Source organism: Myxine glutinosa, chromosome 8 (assembly GCF_964187855.1).
Source record: "Myxine glutinosa chromosome 8, kmMyxGlut1.1, whole genome shotgun sequence".
NCBI lineage: Eukaryota > Metazoa > Chordata > Myxini > Myxiniformes > Myxinidae > Myxine > Myxine glutinosa.
In genome coordinates this window covers 70560175-70579857 of record NC_136268.1, presented here as the reverse complement: position 1 = coordinate 70579857, position 19683 = coordinate 70560175, and the positions used below count along the sequence as shown (strand labels likewise).

Genomic DNA, 19683 nt, shown 5'->3' with positions numbered 1-19683 from the left:
GAACAAACATGAAAAGGCTTACTCTACGATCGAGAAAGAGGCCTTGAGTCTGATTTTGGCTCTACAGCATTTTGAAATATATGTAACAAATGGCTCAAGCGATGTTACCAAAAAAACTGATCACAATCCTCTGGTTTTTCTGGAAAAGTTCAAGATGACAAATCAACGCCTTTTCCGATGGGGGCTTTTAGTACAGCCGTACCCCTTGAAAATTGTACATATTTCGGGTCGAGATAATGTCATTGCAGATGCTCTATCTCGAGCTTGAGATTATTATTTTTTCTCGTGCCCCTGCATATGAGCTATGATGCCTGTAAATGTCACAAGGAGAGATGGCTTTTTGTTTATTGCACTGTTTATGCTGGGTTACGTTTATGTTTGCAATGTTTATCCTGCCTTTGTAAAAGAAAACGTTTCTTGGGGTAAAGTTTTCTTCTTTAAGGGGGGGGAGGTGTTATGGTTTGTGACCTTTTTCTTCTTCCTTCCTTCCCCCACACCCCCCTGTGATGGACGACGCAGGGACGGACGACGCAGAGAAGGACGGGCGATGCCGAAACGGGCAACACCAAGACAGACAATGACGATTGGGACACCGCAAAGACCGGCAACTAAAAGGGACGCCTCTTCACGGTGGAGAAAGCCACACCACACATTGACCTTTGGACTGTCGCGTATTAGTTAAATGACCACGTGGGGTGGTTTCACGGCCGCAGTTCCTCACATTGTGCTGGTTGAGCTTCCCCGATGCATGAAAACAAGCTTCGTCTGTGAACATATGACCTTTTTCAGGTAATCTTCGTCATCCTCCATGCAACTGAGCATTTCCAAGAAAACGCCATGCATTTGGGTCCATCATTTGGTTTGAGATCCTGCAGAATCCACACCTTATAGGAATAAAGCTTCAGTCTTTCATGTAACATACTGTGTACAGTGGTGGTTGGCAGTCCCAGTTCTCTGGACACGTGTCGGATTGAATTTCTGGGATTTTGTTGAAATGATTCATGCACTCGTTCAACGTCTGCTGCACTTGTGCCTGGTCGACCAATACTTTTCTGTTTATGACAACTTCCAGTCTCATTAATCCTCTAGTACCACTCTGATACTAGTCTGCGATGGCAGATTCCTTCCATACCTTGTACGGAAATTACGCTGAACTTGTGTGTCAGATCCCCCCCCCCCCCCCCCCCAAAGCCCTCGCCCTCTCTCAGATCTCTCGATGTCTCCATGTCTCTCGGTCCTTGCTCTCAAATGTTGTGTTTGTGTCCTTCACCCTCTCTCCCCATCTTGTCTACCGCTCCCGATGTTATATGTTTTATGTGTCGGTTTGTCTTTCTGTGTGATTAATGTTCGCTCTTTCACGAGCCTCGATCTTGTATACAAAAAAAAAAAAAAAAAAAAAAAAAAAAAGATCTCGTCTTGTGAACCATTCTATGCACTGAGCTTTCTCCTGTGGAGTCGCCATTTTCTTTTACATTAAACCACCAGACCTCTGAAAATAAAGAAAACGTTTAGTTTCTGTATCATATAAAACAAAGGGTATCATTGTATCATATGTGGTATTAAATATATTCATAACCAAAGTTGTCTAGGTCTTTTTGGAACACTCGTACAGTATTCCAATAAGTTGTGGATGGGTTATGACAAAACATGGTGGATGAGTTGGGCAGTTGACAGGAACAAGCCGATTAGATTTTCGTTGAGGTCCGGATGCAGATCCGGCATATCAGTGGGATACAAAAATGTAAACCGTTAAGCTTGGCGAAAGTATGCACTCTACATTTTCAGGTCATATTTTCAAGAGGAGGTTATGTTTTCACCCCTGTCTGTCTTTCCGTTTGTCTGTCCGTTTATGAACAAAATATCTCAAAAAGTTGTGGACGGATTCATACTAAATTTAGCAGAGATGTAGTATATGGGACAAGGACAAAATGATTAGATGTTGGTGAAGATCCGAGTATGGATTCAGATATGAGAATTTTTATCCTGCGCTCGCGAAGCGAAAATCAGGGTGAGGCATTCGGGTGTGTACATGTGGCGTACGTGTCTGCATTTTAAAAATTTATTTTCTCGGCAACCGTTGGTCCGATTGACACGAAATTTTACCATAGGAGTGCCTCCGCCTGTAGAATATTTTAATGATAATTATGACGTCATAGGTCACGTGGTACAGGCGCCATCTTGGAAAAACTTCACACCTCCATAACTCTGAAACCACTCAATGGAAAAAATTGGCACCTGGCTCATTGTCAACTAATCCCCTTGGGGAATAAGATATGTTAATGATATCGGTGCCTTCGTTATGTCATAATTCAACAAGTGCAACACTTATCCCGATCATTATAAATTGTTTTTCTCAGCAATTATTGGTCCGATTGACAGGAAATTTTCACCATAGGTGCACCTCCTCCTGTATAATTTTTTTAATGATAATTATGATGTCATAGGTCATGTGGTACAAGTGCAATCTTCGAAAAACCAAAAACATTTACACCTCCATATCTGAAAGCTATGCATAGAAAAAATTGAGACATGGCTCATTGTGAAGAACTCTCGATGGGGAATAAAATATATTAATGGTCATAGGTGCCTCAATTATGACGTCATAATTCGACAAGTAACAAACTTCATCCGATCAAGATGAAATTTATTGAGCATCATCGCAGGATAAATTGGTGGAGAGAAAAAATAATGCTGACGTCATCAGTCACGTGGTTCGGCCGCCATATTCGTTTTAACACAAGAGCCTTACAAAACACGAAAACACATCCTGGCGAGAGTCTGCAATCTCTGATTGCTCTTTGTTGTTGTATTTGTTTGTTTGAGTTAAGTGTGAAAAAAAATGGATATTAAAAATACAGAGCTGAATGATGGAAACTTTGTACAATTTTGATACGGCTCTCATACATGTATTACTCTTTTGAGTATCATATGTGCAAATGAATCAAATATTCAACCAAAATCCTTTGTTTTTTATTTTTATTTTAAAATATCTTTACAGAAAACAAGACTCATGGCTTGTACAGCACATCCGGCGGTGTATAGTATGGCAAGTGTCTACAGATGATTTATCAAGTCTTTCACAAGCACCTACGAATTACTACTTCAAAATGGGTGATCAAGCATAAGCAATGTGCACTTCAAACTGCGGTTTCTTCTTTATAGTCGAGGGATTACAAAGACTCATGTTCAGGGTACAGTTAAACATTCAGACAAACTGAATGCGCACTCAGCACCACCCAACCACACATTCACATACAAATAGAGTTTTTTGTACTTTTTCTTAACACCACTGTACTTCCTCGTTATCTTCTTGCACTCGTAGACGGTCAATACTTTGATATTATGTTCACAATGAATCAAAACATCCATATCTGCCACAATGGGAGAGTGGGAATCCCCTGCATTGTATACATGGTTTATAAAAGCAAAACGCCTAGTCTCCATGCTGTCTGTACTCTGGATATACACAAGGTGCACTATTGGACAAAATGCTGTGGAGTTCATCCTTGAGACCAGTTCCCCTCTACTACCTCCTTGCCCCTCCCCCAGATTATTGTTATTCCTCCCAATTATATGTCTGCGGTTCCCTGTGGTAAGGACCATTGGCCCAGAATGAGGGTGAACTATCAGAAACGCGTGGAGAAACATGCCATGCAGGGACAAAGCTTGCTGTGAACAATGGCAAAAAACTAACGTTCATAGAACACCTTACCCTGCAGTCTTGAGAAAAAGGACATTGGAAGGGTCTTTTCAAATTTTGCCTTGCGTTTCCACAGCGTCTTTTACAACACCTTACTTTAAAAAGTTAAGTTAGTTCTACGTGCCTGTTTGTGTGCTTGATGACGTCCCTATAAACAGCAAGTTTTCTGTTTGGAATGATTTTCAATTTTTGTTGACTGCGAGACAGGCAGAGCGACTAAAACAATTACCTTGCCCATTTGTATGCATGCATGCTTGGGATGAGATTCCATACAATTTACCAAATTCAGAGCCAAAGTATTACTAAACTGCAGCTTTGAGACATTAGCAATCATTCACAGTATCTTTGGTCCCCCATATTATACACCACACACAGACACCTCTATTAAACATCCGCACCTCACACGAACCACGCGCCAAAAGGATGTTCAAAATGTGCAATTCATTGAAAATTACGTAGTTCCTCGATCACGGACTGACATCCGTCAGACAGAGTAAACAAATTGCTTAACCCAGCTTTTGAGCTTCGCGTGCGGGGTAAGAAGCTCCCTCGAGCATATCTAGAAAAACTGCGAGGGAGAACAGTTCAGAACAGTCAGCAGCGTGCCCAGCTGAAGCAACAGAGTCGGCAGCCTGGCAACATGAAGGTAGTTTTCAGCCTAATCAGCTGAAGCAAGAGAGTCGGCAGCACGGAGAGTACGATTACAGTTAGTTGGCAATCGGTGCTGTTTGAGAGGAGGACAGTCAGTCAAGTTAGTGATTTGTTTGATGAAATAAGAGTTGGTCAGCATCGGCAGCTGCACAGGAGTGGCATGGCCATCATCCTCCCGCCGAGCTACGCTGTGTGGTGCAGCAAGAACCACGCCCCGCTGTTGTCCCGATCTGGATCCACGTGGCGCGACGGAACTTTGCCCAGATTATCTCCTACTTCTTCACCTATCATGCCTAAGGTTCGTTTATTTCTTTGCTATCCCATCTTGAAAATTAAACCTGTTCTGAAGACTCACAGCTTTGTGTAGTTCTTTATTACAAGTGGGTAGGCACATTGTTCTGTATCATCTCGGTGCTCCTTTGCAGTTTGTGGCTCCCATAGTCATATTGGTTTATCAAATTTAAAAATATAACCGTGTTTGTGAATCATCATTTCATTGGCATTAACTGTTGATTAATTAACCTGAGGATACATTTTCCAATCAGTCCTGTTCGGAGAGTGGAAGTCAGTAAATTAGCACTGGAGTAATTTTTATGCACACCGGTTCAAACCGGCAAATCGCCGTTTGACTATCCCATGGCCACGCCCCAAGTGCATTGAACGGTGGAAGTGATATTCACATCATAGCACATGTGCATACGTACATGCACACAAACTTTCATGGAAATTCATCTTTTTGCATTTCTACAAAGTTATTACTTCATGGTATTATATTTGCTGAGAATCAAAACATTCATATCTTCCAGACAAATGAGAGGGTATGTACAAAGGAAAAAAAAAAAAGGCACGATTCATAAACAGCAACAAAATGCTTTACCAGGCAAATGTACATTACCTGAAAGATAAACTGCATAGTGCGAGGCATATCTTGACCATGTCAGTTCACTTGAAGACGCATGGCTTATATAAGGCGGTGGAGCAGGACAGAACGAAGAACTGATTTGAGGTGAAAATGGCAGCTCGGTGAGCAATTTGTGCTTTCAGGCACAAGCTAACAATTTGATGGTCTACTTTGTCCATTCTCAATATTTGGTGCTTGCTGTCGAGCATCCCGAGCCCCAAAGCCCATTCCAATAGTCTCGACCTCACAGCGTACAATGAGCACGTCGTCCTTGAGGAAAGCCCGCTGCCCCAAGAGCGAGAGGGGCATAAACTGGAGGTAGCCATAGCCCTTGGGGTTTCTCATTGAAGTGGGCCGTTGAAAGGCGTGTCTGTGAGGTTCGGCCTCCATTATTTCTACCATGTCATGTCGCTCAGATCTTTCGCTCTGGTCCAATACACTCAACCTTATGCGGCCCTGAAATGGCCATGGCAGTAAATCATCAAAATCTCCCTGCATGAGGTGCGTGAAAAGCGAGAGATATGGCTCCGAATTTGCGGGAAGCTGCTCTGGTGAAGAGGATCCGACGTGCAGCCTCGGAGAAATCTGCAGCCTGAGGCACAGCCGATATCCTGGAACCCCGGTGTAAAAACCAGGACTATGTTGCACTGCAGGGCAATCGGGTGCATCGCCTGATGCTCCGACACCCCCACGCAAACGGCTGAACCTCTCCACTCGCCACAGATAGGTACCACCACAACAGCGGGCCTCTAGTTCACTTATCCTCCCCTCAGACTCTTTCAGCAGAACACTCTGCTCTCCCAACATCCGATGCTGTGTTTCACAGCGTGTCTGGACCTCTAACATCTTGTGTCCCTGCATCACGACCTTGGAATCAAAGGCACGCACCATTTCCCGCAGCTCCTGCATCTTGTCTGAACAACTACAGCAACTGGGCCTTGGCACAGCGTCAGAGCAGGGCACGCTGCTTGAAGTCCACAGGCTTATCAGGGTCGAGGCCATCATGTCCATATGTACTTGCATGCATTCATGCATGTGCGTACCCAGCTCTAAACGCAGCATCTACAAAGAGTGTGCATGATGTACTCAAACAAAAATATTCAACTTTAATGGGTACCGCAATCAAAGGAAAAATAATGAAATGGCACTCTTACCCTGGAGGTGCAGCCAAAGTAACTGAAAGTGCAGGATACAGGTGCTCGAGAGCACTCATCCTCCTGGTGAGACTTTAGCTGAATTGGGGAGAATGGGGGGTGCGGGAGGGCACAATTAGTGCAAACGGCAGCGTAGCAAAAGTGAATAATTTGTGGAAAAGAATGACTAATTGAAATAACCACCACCAACTCAGGATATTAACAAGGGTGACAAAGTCAAGGTCATGCCTCACATGTTCACGTAGCATTTCCTCAGTGCAGAACTCGCACTGCACACTGGCATAAGGACACAGGAGAGTATGACCCTGAGGGTGTAACGGCAATCAGCAAACAGGCATTGGGTGAAAATCGAAACATCTAAGACTGGGAAACTTTGCAGACCATCGAGTAGAAGGGCTGTATCAGGTTTCAGAGCAATCTGTTGATAAATAAGGAACAAGTATGGATCCAAAGCTTCAGGGGGTAACCCCCCTCTCTCTCTTCCTTCCCCCCTCACCCGTGTGTGTGTGTGTGTGTGTGTGTGTGTGTGTGTGTGTGTGTGTGTGTGTGTGTGTGTGTGTGTGTGTGTGTGTGTGTGTGTGTGTGTGTGTGTGTGTGTGTGTGTGTGTGTTAAACAAATGGGCCTTTTTGTGAATTTACTATTACCATACCTCTGTAATTTTTCAACATATCAAATTGAAAATTACACAGCTTTCTTGTTGTATGTATTTATGTGCAGTATATGTGAGTCCCTGGTGTTGGGCTAGCGGCTAGGGTGCCGGCTTAGGATCCTAGGATCCTGGGTTCGAATCCCGGTCAATCGCTGAATTAACACCAGGGTTGGCGTCAGGAAGGGCATCCGGCCGTAAAACATTGCTTCAAAAAGGGGACCGAAAAACAACAACAACCACGGTTCCCGAAAAAGGCCAACCCCCGCTTGCGGGGAAAAAATGGCCTCGAAAGGTGGTTTTTTTTTTTTTTAATATGTGAGGAAATTTTGTTCAAGCTTCATGAAAGATCGAGGTCAAGGCATTCCAAAACACATAAAAACCCCTATTAGGCCGCAATTAGAAAATGTATTAACCAAATTTGTTATGCATAACATACAATCATGTAAAACGCGATTTAGGTCAAATTTTCGAAATTACCAAATTACTTTATCCATGGAAACGATTGTTTATTTGGATTTCGCAAGCATTGTGCGATGCACAACATCTTTGTTAGTTTGTTTGTCCGTGAGCAGAATATCTCAAAAGGTTATGGACTGATTTGGACGACACTTGGCAGACAGGTTGGATTGAAGGACGAATCGATTAGATTTTGATGAAGATTTGGATCCGGATAATATCATTTTTTTTAAAGCAATTCTTCACCATTGAAAGATGGGGACAAAAACAATATATGGGACGATACCTCAAAATGTTTTGGACCGATTCGGACGAAACTTGCTGGACGAGTTGGGCAAGTGACAGAAACAAGTAGGTTATATTTTGGTTAAGGTCCGGATGCATATACAGCATATCAGTGGGATGCAAAACGTAAACAGTTCAGCCTGGCAGAGGTATGCGCTCTGGAGTGCGTTCTAGTTGTTGCTGAGATTCCCTGCTCACAAGTGTGCAAGACATGTGCAAACGCATGTATGTATGCACACTCCCACGTGCACAGCCAGAAAGGTTTCATCAGGTTTTCAGCCATATCTGCATTTAGCACCCCTCTAGTTCCTGGTTCCATCCACATCTCTACTTTGCACATTGTTCAGACCACAAATGTCCCCCTCCCCCAACACCCCCTTTCATTAACGTTTCCACATTATTTCCTCCCCTTTATCCATCATGCCATACTTTAATGTTCTGTCCTTTGTTCAACCTAAACAATCCACTCCTCCGTACCATCTGTACAAAGCAATAGCTTCACACACCTGCTCCTCATCGTAAGTCATTTTCTCACAGCACAGGCTGCACGTGACGACACGTTTTGGACATTCTGTTTGTTCATGTCTTCCGAAGTCTTTCCTCCACACATTCTCTTCACAGCGCAAGCAACAAACCGAAGAAAAATTGCAGCGAGAAAGATGCTCCTAAAAAAACATGTTGATGCAATCTTTACACAACTTGCATATCAGATGCGCAAAGAGATACCAAGAGATAATGATGTCACGACTCAGACACTAATTCATCAATCTTTGTTCAAAGCTACCAAAATAATAATAATGATAATAATAATAATAATAATAATAATAATAGGAAATGTATGAAAATTGCTACATGAAAGTGACTGAAGAATAAACAAAAAAAGAGGAATTGCAAGATAAATCAAGCTAAGGATTTAAGAGAAAGCTCCTGGAACCAAAAAACCTTTACTGGTTAGATTACGGATCATAGGTCACCTCTCACACTACATGAAGCAAATTTTTGGACTAATTCAGAAAAAACTTGGTGGACAGGTTGTGTGTGTGTGTCAATGACGAATTCATTAGATTTTGGTGAAGCCCCAGATCCTAGAATTTTTTTTTTTTTTTTTTTTTTTAAGTGATTCACCATTGACAAATAGGACCAAAGCAATATAGAGCAGGATATCTCAAAAAAAAAAAAAAAAGTCCTTGGCACTTCTGAGCTCCTAGCCACATACAAAGCTTTCATCCACAGTTTGATTGAGTACTGCTCTCCCCTCTGGGTTGGTGCACCAGCCTCACACCTAGCTTGGCTTCACGCTGTAGAAACCAAGGGTATTAGAATCACTGGTATCTCTAGCGATGAAGCCAATTCCGAGGGCCTTTCACTCGCTCACCGCAAGCAGGTTGGTGGAATTTCTGTCTTACACAGACTTCTCTCCGGCCTAGCTCCACCAGCTGTCCCCCAAATATATGCTCTGTCCTATAAAATGTCTGTGCTCTGCCCTGTCCTCTGTCGCCCCCCCCCCCCCCCTCCCATTGGAATACATTCCTTAAGGACGCACAAGATCTGCAAGCAACCCTTTTCTGGTTAAACTGCCAAAATAAAGACTCTCTGCTCACCTTCACTCTTTCATTCCTCTTTTCTCCCACCTCTGGAACAAACTCCCTCACTCTATTCAATCCCACTCCTCCTTCCAGTTCTTTAAAACAGCTGTTCACCACCATCTCTTATGACCACCACCATCCCCATCCAAAACTTCGATATTTTCTACCCTCGTTAAAACATCCCAAAACCACCTCTTTCAATCTCCAACTTCTTTCCTGAAATTCCTAGTAGTGTCCATTTGTTTTATACGTGTACCACCCCTCCCACCCAAGCCCTCTCCCTTCCACAGATCTCCCGATGTCCCTGTTCTCTACTGTTGTTGTGATTCCCTCTCTGCACTCAGAGAGCATACCTCCACCTGGTGAACAGTGTACGTTTTGTATCCCATTGATAGGCCGGCTCTGGATTCTGACCTCAACCAACATCTAATTGGCTTGTTCTCATCACCGAACCAACTTGTCCACCAAGGTTATTCATAACTCGTCCATAACTTTTTAAAATATCATGTTGTATATCGCTTTTCACCCCATCTCCCAATGGTGAAGAATCACTTTTTAAAAATTCTAGTAGCCGAATCCGAATCCGGATCTTCACCAAAATCTAATCATTTCGTCCTTGTCACATACGCTACATCTCTGCCAAATTTCGTCCGAAGACGTCCACAACTTTTTGAGATATTTTGTTCACAAACAGACAGACAGGGGTGAAAACATAACCTCCATCCACCTTTGGTGGCGGAGGTAAAAATTTGAGGACGAGTAATGACAAAACTAGGTGGTATAAGTTAGTTAGGTGAAAAGAACCAGCCCAATAGATTTTGGTTCAAGTCCAGATCCAGATCCGGCCAATCAATGGGATACAAAACGTAAACTGTTCAGCCAGATGGAGGTATGCGCTCTACCGAGTGTCGTCCTAGCTGTCACGTGTACACACAGAGAATTGCCTTGTTTTATATTGTAGGACTAACATATCCTAATATTAATTTGCAATTGGTCACCGGCTTTAAAAATCCTACAAATAGACATATATCCTACCTAGGCCTCAAAATCCTACATTTCATTGGAAAAAAAAAAGTTTCAAGTGGAGCAAATTGCTGCCATTAGAACATTTAAATTGCATCAGATGTGGCAATAAATGCAAATTGTTGCTCCCAGCTTGCCGACTCGATGACAGAAGACACCATCTGCATTTAGCCACCCCCATCCCTACACTGTTTAGAATACCGTGCTGGCATGGGCAACTTGCTGGTCCTGAAATTTTCCCAAAGATGCACAAAGGATGAGTGAAGATAGTCATTGAGCAACAAAAATCATTTCCACTTTACAGCAGATCAAATGAGGCTTTCAGAACAATGGTGGCAGCGACATTGCACACAGCGGTGAAAGAGACTTCTCCTGAGAATCCGCAGTTAGCATCGAAGTCTCTATTCAAACAAACATCGACTGACTGCACCATTATCAACTGGCACCCTGAATGAGACCCTCCACCATCTCCTCAAATATAGAGAAATACGAAAAGTATCATTTGTTGCACAAAATATAGAATTGTTGAGAGCTTACCTCGAGTGACCGCAACTCCACTTCGACCTTGCAAGGTTGGTTTCGACATCTCACAGTGAGCGACAGGATCTCCCGTTTGGCAAAGTTATCAGGAAATAGATGACATTCTTGCAGAACCTCATTATCCACAGGACACTTGTATCCCGCTTCTCTGAACGTGAACAAAAAAAGGGAAGGGAAGAACACTCACCATTACCAATAAGAACCAATAGCCCTACCAACAACTGCTTAGACATGATGGACAAGCCTTTTCTGGCTCCAGATGGTCCTGTGCTGCTCAACCAAAGCAAACTACACTGTTTTACAGCACACGACCCAGCTGACTCCTCAACAAACAATTCAGAAACCAAAAAGAAGTGTTTACACAATGGAAAGCAGATGCAAAGGATCTCTCCAAAGGGCATTTTGAAATCCCAAAGCCAAAGACAACCCGGTGTCACACCTCATAGATCGCAGGATGCACGCCTTGCAGAAACGATGACCACACGGTGTTTGCACCGGTTCCCTCAGTCCCATGAGACAAATGGGACACTCGTACTTGTTTTCCAGAGGAGGATCAAACTCTTCATCGAATCCTTGAATATCATCCTCACCAGACAACGACTGAAAGGACAGCGGCGGAGAGACGTCGGATGCTTCCACGGGCCCCGTACGTGAGGTTCCAACGCAACAAGCTCCATCATCTGACTTTGAACACGCACTCATGTCATCTGCAAAACATGCATGAATCGCACGGTGTGTTACGGTGAATGCGTTAAGTAGTGGTACGGTGAATACAATACTGGAACATGCACAGAGAGCCTGCATATAGCGGTACGGTGAATACAATACTGGAACATGCACAGAGAGCCTGCATATAGCGGTACGGTGAATACAATACTGGAACATGCACAGAGAGCCTGCATATAGCGGTACGGTGAATACAATACTGGAACATGTACAGAGAGCCTGCATATAGCGGTATGGTGAATACAATACTGGAACATGCACAGAGAGCCTGCATATAGCGGTATGGTGAATACATTACCGGAACATGCACAGAGAGCCTGCATATAGCGGTACGGTGAATACAATACTGGAACATGTACAGAGAGCCTGCATATAGCGGTACGGTGAATACAATACTGGAACATGTACAGAGAGCCTGCATATAGCGGTACGGTGAATACAATACTGGAACATGTACAGAGAGCCTGCATATAGCGGTACGGTGAATACAATACTGGAACATGTACAGAGAGCCTGCATATAGCGGTACGGTGAATACAATACTGGAACATGTACAGAGAGCCTGCATATAGCGGTACGGTGAATACAATACTGGACCATGTACAGAGAGCCTGCATATAGCGGTACGGTGAATACAATACTGGAACATGTACAGAGAGCCTGCATATAGCGGTACGGTGAATACAATACTGGAACATGTACAGAGCCTGCATATAGCGGTACGGTGAATACAATACTGGAACATGTACAGAGAGCCTGCATATAGCGGTACGGTGAATACAATACTGGAACATGTACAGAGAGCCTGCATATAGCGGTACGGTGAATACAATACTGGACCATGTACAGAGAGCCTGCATATAGCGGTACGGTGAATACAATACTGGACCATGTACAGAGAGCCTGCATATAGCGGTATGGTGAATACAATACTGGAACATGCACAGAGAGCCTGCATATAGCGGTACGGTGAATACAATACTGGAACATGTACAGAGAGCCTGCATATAGCGGTACGGTGAATACAGTACTGGAACATGCACAGAGAGCCTGCATATAGCGGTATGGTGAATACAATACTGGAACATGTACAGAGAGCCTGCATATAGCGGTACGGTGAATACAGTACTGGAACATGCACAGAGAGCCTGCATATAGCGGTACGGTGAATACAATACTGGAACATGTACAGAGAGCCTGCATATAGCGGTACGGTGAATACAGTACTGGAACATGTACAGAGAGCCTGCATATAGCGGTACGGTGAATACAATACTGGAACATGTACAGAGAGCCTGCATATAGCGGTACGGTGAATACAGTACTGGAACATGCACAGAGAGCCTGCATATAGCGGTATGGTGAATACAATACTGGAACATGTACAGAGAGCCTGCATATAGCGGTACGGTGAATACAATACTGGACCATGTACAGAGAGCCTGCATATAGCGGTATGGTGAATACAATACTGGAACATGCACAGAGAGCCTGCATATAGCGGTACGGTGAATACAATACTGGACCATGTACAGAGAGCCTGCATATAGCGGTACGGTGAATACAGTACTGGAACATGCACAGAGAGCCTGCATATAGTGGTATGGTGAATACAATACTGGAACATGTACAGAGCCTGCATATAGCGGTACGGTGAATACAATACTGGAACATGTACAGAGAGCCTGCATATAGCGGTACGGTGAATACAGTACTGGAACATGCACAGAGAGCCTGCATATAGTGGTATGGTGAATACAATACTGGAACATGTACAGAGCCTGCATATAGCGGTACGGTGAATACAATACTGGACCATGTACAGAGAGCCTGCATATAGCGGTATGGTGAATACAATACTGGAACATGCACAGAGAGCCTGCATATAGCGGTATGGTGAATACAATACTGGACCATGTACAGAGAGCCTGCATATAGCGGTACGGTGAATACAGTACTGGAACATGCACAGAGAGCCTGCATATAGCGGTATGGTGAATACAATACTGGAACATGTACAGAGCCTGCATATAGCGGTACGGTGAATACAATACTGGAACATGTACAGAGAGCCTGCATATAGCGGTACGGTGAATACAATACTGGAACATGTACAGAGAGCCTGCATATAGCGGTACGGTGAATACAATACTGGAACATGTACAGAGAGCCTGCATATAGCGGTACGGTGAATACAATACTGGAACATGTACAGAGAGCCTGCATATAGCGGTACGGTGAATACAGTACTGGAACATGTACAGAGAGCCTGCATATAGCGGTACGGTGAATACAATACTGGAACATGTACAGAGAGCCTGCATACAGCGGTACGGTGAATACAATACTGGACCATGTACAGAGAGCCTGCATATAGCGGTACGGTGAATACAGTACTGGAACATGTACAGAGAGCCTGCATATAGCGGTACGGTGAATACAATACTGGAACATGTACAGAGAGCCTGCATATAGCGGTACGGTGAATACAGTACTGGAACATGTACAGAGAGCCTGCATATAGCGGTACGGTGAATACAATACTGGAACATGTACAGAGAGCCTGCATATAGCGGTACGGTGAATACAGTACTGGAACATGTACAGAGAGCCTGCATATAGCGGTACGGTGAATACAATACTGGAACATGTACAGAGAGCCTGCATATAGCGGTACGGTGAATACAATACTGGACCATGTACAGAGAGCCTGCATATAGCGGTATGGTGAATACAATACTGGAACATGTACAGAGAGCCTGCATATAGCGGTATGGTGAATACAATACTGGAACATGTACAGAGAGCCTGCATATAGCGGTACGGTGAATACAGTACTGGAACATGCACAGAGAGCCTGCATATAGTGGTACGGTGAATACAGGACTGAAACATGTACAGAGAGCCTGCATATAGCGGTACGGTGAATACAATACTGGAACATGTACAGAGAGCCTGCATATAGCGGTACGGTGAATACAATACTGGAACATGTACAGAGAGCCTGCATATAGCGGTACGGTGAATACAGGACTGAAACATGTACAGAGAGCCTGCATATAGCGGTACGGTGAATACAATACTGGAACATGTACAGAGAGCCTGCATATAGCGGTACGGTGAATACAATACTGGACCATGTACAGAGAGCCTGCATATAGCGGTATGGTGAATACAATACTGGAACATGTACAGAGAGCCTGCATATAGCGGTACGGTGAATACAATACTGGAACATGTACAGAGAGCCTGCATATAGCGGTACGGTGAATACAATACTGGAACATGTACAGAGAGCCTGCATATAGCGGTACGGTGAATACAATACTGAAACATGTACAGAGAGCCTGCATATAGCGGTACGGTGAATACAGGACTGAAACATGTACAGAGAGCCTGCATATAGCGGTACGGTGAATACAATACTGGAACATGTACAGAGAGCCTGCATATAGCGGTACGGTGAATACAATACTGGACCATGTACAGAGAGCCTGCATATAGCGGTATGGTGAATACAATACTGGAACATGTACAGAGAGCCTGCATATAGCGGTACGGTGAATACAATACTGGAACATGTACAGAGAGCCTGCATATAGCGGTACGGTGAATACAATACTGGAACATGTACAGAGAGCCTGCATATAGCGGTACGGTGAATACAATACTGGAACATGTACAGAGAGCCTGCATATAGCGGTACGGTGAATACAGTACTGGAACATGTACAGAGAGCCTGCATATAGCGGTACGGTGAATACAATACTGGAACATGTACAGAGAGCCTGCATATAGCGGTACGGTGAATACAATACTGGAACATGTACAGAGAGCCTGCATATAGCGGTACGGTGAATACAATACTGGACCATGTACAGAGAGCCTGCATATAGCGGTATGGTGAATACAATACTGGAACATGTACAGAGAGCCTGCATATAGCGGTATGGTGAATACAATACTGGAACATGTACAGAGAGCCTGCATATAGCGGTACGGTGAATACAATACTGGAACATGTACAGAGAGCCTGCATATAGCGGTACGGTGAATACAATACTGGACCATGTACAGAGAGCCTGCATATAGCGGTATGGTGAATACAATACTGGAACATGTACAGAGAGCCTGCATATAGCGGTACGGTGAATACAATACTGGAACATGTACAGAGAGCCTGCATATAGCGGTACGGTGAATACAATACTGGAACATGTACAGAGAGCCTGCATATAGCGGTACGGTGAATACAATACTGGACCATGTACAGAGAGCCTGCATATAGCGGTACGGTGAATACAGTACTGGAACATGTACAGAGAGCCTGCATATAGCGGTACGGTGAATACAGTACTGGAACATGTACAGAGAGCCTGCATATAGCGGTACGGTGAATACAATACTGGAACATGTACAGAGAGCCTGCATATAGCGGTACGGTGAATACAGTACTGGAACATGTACAGAGAGCCTGCATATAGCGGTACGGTGAATACAGTACTGGAACATGTACAGAGAGCCTGCATATAGCGGTACGGTGAATACAGTACTGGAACATGTACAGAGAGCCTGCATATAGCGGTACGGTGAATACAATACTGGAACATGTACAGAGAGCCTGCATATAGCGGTACGGTGAATACAATACTGGAACATGTACAGAGAGCCTGCATATAGCGGTACGGTGAATACAATACTGGACCATGTACAGAGAGCCTGCATATAGCGGTATGGTGAATACAATACTGGAACATGTACAGAGAGCCTGCATATAGCGGTATGGTGAATACAATACTGGAACATGTACAGAGAGCCTGCATATAGCGGTACGGTGAATACAATACTGGAACATGTACAGAGAGCCTGCATATAGCGGTACGGTGAATACAATACTGGACCATGTACAGAGAGCCTGCATATAGCGGTATGGTGAATACAATACTGGAACATGTACAGAGAGCCTGCATATAGCGGTACGGTGAATACAATACTGGAACATGTACAGAGAGCCTGCATATAGCGGTACGGTGAATACAATACTGGAACATGTACAGAGAGCCTGCATATAGCGGTACGGTGAATACAATACTGGACCATGTACAGAGAGCCTGCATATAGCGGTACGGTGAATACAGTACTGGAACATGTACAGAGAGCCTGCATATAGCGGTACGGTGAATACAGTACTGGAACATGTACAGAGAGCCTGCATATAGCGGTACGGTGAATACAGTACTGGAACATGTACAGAGAGCCTGCATATAGCGGTACGGTGAATACAATACTGGAACATGTACAGAGAGCCTGCATATAGCGGTACGGTGAATACAATACTGGACCATGTACAGAGAGCCTGCATATAGCGGTATGGTGAATACAATACTGGACCATGTACAGAGCCTGCATATAGCGGTACGGTGAATACAATACTGGACCATGTACAGAGAGCCTGCATATAGCGGTACGGTGAATACAATACTGGACCATGTACAGAGAGCCTGCATATAGCGGTACGGTGAATACAATACTGGACCATGTACAGAGAGCCTGCATATAGCGGTACGGTGAATACAATACTGGACCATGTACAGAGAGCCTGCATATAGCGGTATGGTGAATACAATACTGGAACATGTACAGAGAGCCTGCATATAGCGGTACGGTGAATACAATACTGGACCATGTACAGAGAGCCTGCATATAGCGGTATGGTGAATACAATACTGAAACATGTACAGAGCCTGCATATAGTGGTATGGTGAATACAATACTGGAACATGTACAGAGCGTGCATATAGTGGTACGGTGAATACAGTACTGGAACATGTACAGAGCGTGCATATAGTGGTACGGTGAATACAGTACTGGAACATGTACAGAGCGTGCATATAGTGGTACGGTGAATACAGTACTGGAACATGTACAGAGCGTGCATATAGTGGTACGGTGAATACAGTACTGGAACATGTACAGAGCGTGCATATAGCGGTACGGTGAATACAATACTGGAACATGTACAGAGCGTGCATATAGCGGTACGGTGAATACAATACTGGAACATGTACAGAGCGTGCATATAGTGGTACGGTGAATACAATACTGGAACATGTACAGAGCGTGCATATAGTGGTACGGTGAATACAGTACTGGAACATGTACAGAGCGTGCATATAGCGGTACGGTGAATACAGTACTGAAACATGTACAGAGCGTGCATATAGTGGTACGGTGAATACAGTACTGAAACATGTACAGAGCGTGCATATAGTGGTACGGTGAATACAGTACTGAAACATGTAGAGCCTGCATATAGTGGTACGGTGAATACAGACAGTACTTTACCACACCCAGAGCCTAGGTATACAGTAGTACGGTGAATACAGTATGGTGTCTCGTACATAAAGCGTGAACCCACCTAAACAAATTAAGTGATAAAACTGCTTTATTATATACGTTAAACTTCCCTCCATCTACAACCACCTGAATGCAATGAGATGGTCGAGGTCAACGGCGAACCTGGTGAAGCATTACGAGTCGCCCGATGATCATTTCATGGCCTCATAAGGCGTTTCTTCCGTGAGAGCCCAGGAGCCCCGCCCACCTTAACGACAAATTTGATTCTCCTTCCGCACTTAATCTTCTTCTTCCTCCCCATCCTCCTCTTACCGACCCACGTACAGAAGCGAGAGTCTGGATTGCTTTTCATTGCACGAATCATTATTACTAGCCGAAACCCGTGGAACATCCACGGAAGGGAGGATGTGGTGTATGGATAGAGTGTACCATTATGGATGGCATAGGGGATTTGCTTGTCCGAGTAAGAGTTAGGAAGAAAGATGAGAATGAAGAGTGCGTATATGAACAACGATCGCCGACACCGGCACAAATGCATGCTCTGGATTGTCCACTCAGTGGACGGCTTTCTTTCGCCTTCGCCTGTCCAATCAGCGGACGGCTTGCTTCGCCTTCGCCCAGCAGACGCCAATACGATGGCGTCGTAAGATGGCGTCGTATCGGCAGTTAATTGGATGCTTTTGGGTCCCAACGTCGGCTAATTCAGATTTTTCGAGTATGTCTGTACGTGATAAACAAAGAGCGCGGTTCGTAGATCGTAAATCCATTAGTGCCGTGGGCATCGGGTCACTGGGTGCGGCGTAAAAGGGATAACAAAGTCGAGTCCTTACGCTATTATTATATAGATTGTCATTTGTTTACAATTTTGTTTTTTGCGCATATGTTTCACTATTGTATTATTATTATTCTCGGAAAATGACTATATTTATTTAAGAGAAAATTTTTTGAGGCACTTATAAAAATCCAAACAATTCGCGGTACTCGTTTAAGTGACGAAGGGAAGTGTGTTACCTTGGATACATCAAGTTGTGGTGCTGTACACACACAACTCGATTGCCAAGAAGGTAGGCCACCACTCGTTGTACAAACCAAAACACTTTATTCTAGGCTCACACGTGAGCACTGGGCGGGCTCGTCTTTCGAGCCCGCATATATGTCCCGAGGCCACGCCTTGCCCTCGGGCGTGGCGGGTCGGCCGAAAGGCGGGGCATGTATTTCAGTTCCACACTGCGCCTCGTGACGCCTTTGCTCCGGGCGTGGCCCGAGCCGTGCTTCCACGCCCGGTCGCTCGCGCCACCCACTGGTGCGCGGAATTGTTACCCGCTGGCATTGTGTCCGCCACACGCGCCCCCCCAGAATTCCCACGCACCTGAAGGGTGAGCTTGCGGGGAAGCAGGATGACCTGGCCGAAACGCCCTCTGGCGATGCGTGCAGGGCTGGGGGGTAGCGGGACGGCGGGGGTGGGGGGTGCCGGGGGTCTGCCCGCCGGGGGGCGGCCTCGACACGGAGGCAGAGCTGCTTGCGGGGGGTGGTCCAGGTCGAGGTGGGCCGGCTTGAGGCGGTCCACGGAGATACGATCTGGAGTACCGCCGATGTCCACGGTGAAATGCTTGTCCCCGGTCTCCAGCACACGGAAGGGCCCATCGTACAGGGG

The 19683-nt window shown here is 44.8% G+C and overlaps 1 protein-coding gene across 1 annotated transcript; it reads right to left on the bottom strand.

Annotated features, from left to right (window-relative positions):
- Positions 1-2959: 2959 nt before the first annotated feature.
- On the bottom strand, positions 2960-18309 carry TRAF6 (TNF receptor associated factor 6). Its single transcript, XM_068124633.2, has 7 exons — positions 18156-18309; positions 11386-11653; positions 10944-11094; positions 8304-8462; positions 6640-6711; positions 6407-6484; positions 2960-6314 (listed from the first exon to the last, which is right to left on the bottom strand). The coding sequence occupies exons 2-7, from the start codon at positions 11646-11648 to the stop codon at positions 5403-5405; spliced, it is 1635 nt and encodes a 544-aa protein (XP_067980734.2). The 5' UTR covers positions 11649-11653; positions 18156-18309; the 3' UTR covers positions 2960-5402.
- Positions 18310-19683: the final 1374 nt, after the last annotated feature.

Excerpts from the sequence above, each read along its gene's own strand:
- TRAF6 (XM_068124633.2), bottom strand. The coding sequence starts at position 11,648 with ATGAGTGCGTGTTCAAAGTCAGATGATGGAGCTTGTTGCGTTGGAACC. Across the intron at positions 11,095-11,385 it reads TGCATCCTGCGATCTATGAG|AGAAGCGGGATACAAGTGTC; the intron begins GTGTGACACCGG and ends GTTCACGTTCAG. Across the intron at positions 6,315-6,406 it reads ACTTTGGCTGCACCTCCAGG|ATGCTGCGTTTAGAGCTGGG; the intron begins GTAAGAGTGCCA and ends CACTCTTTGTAG.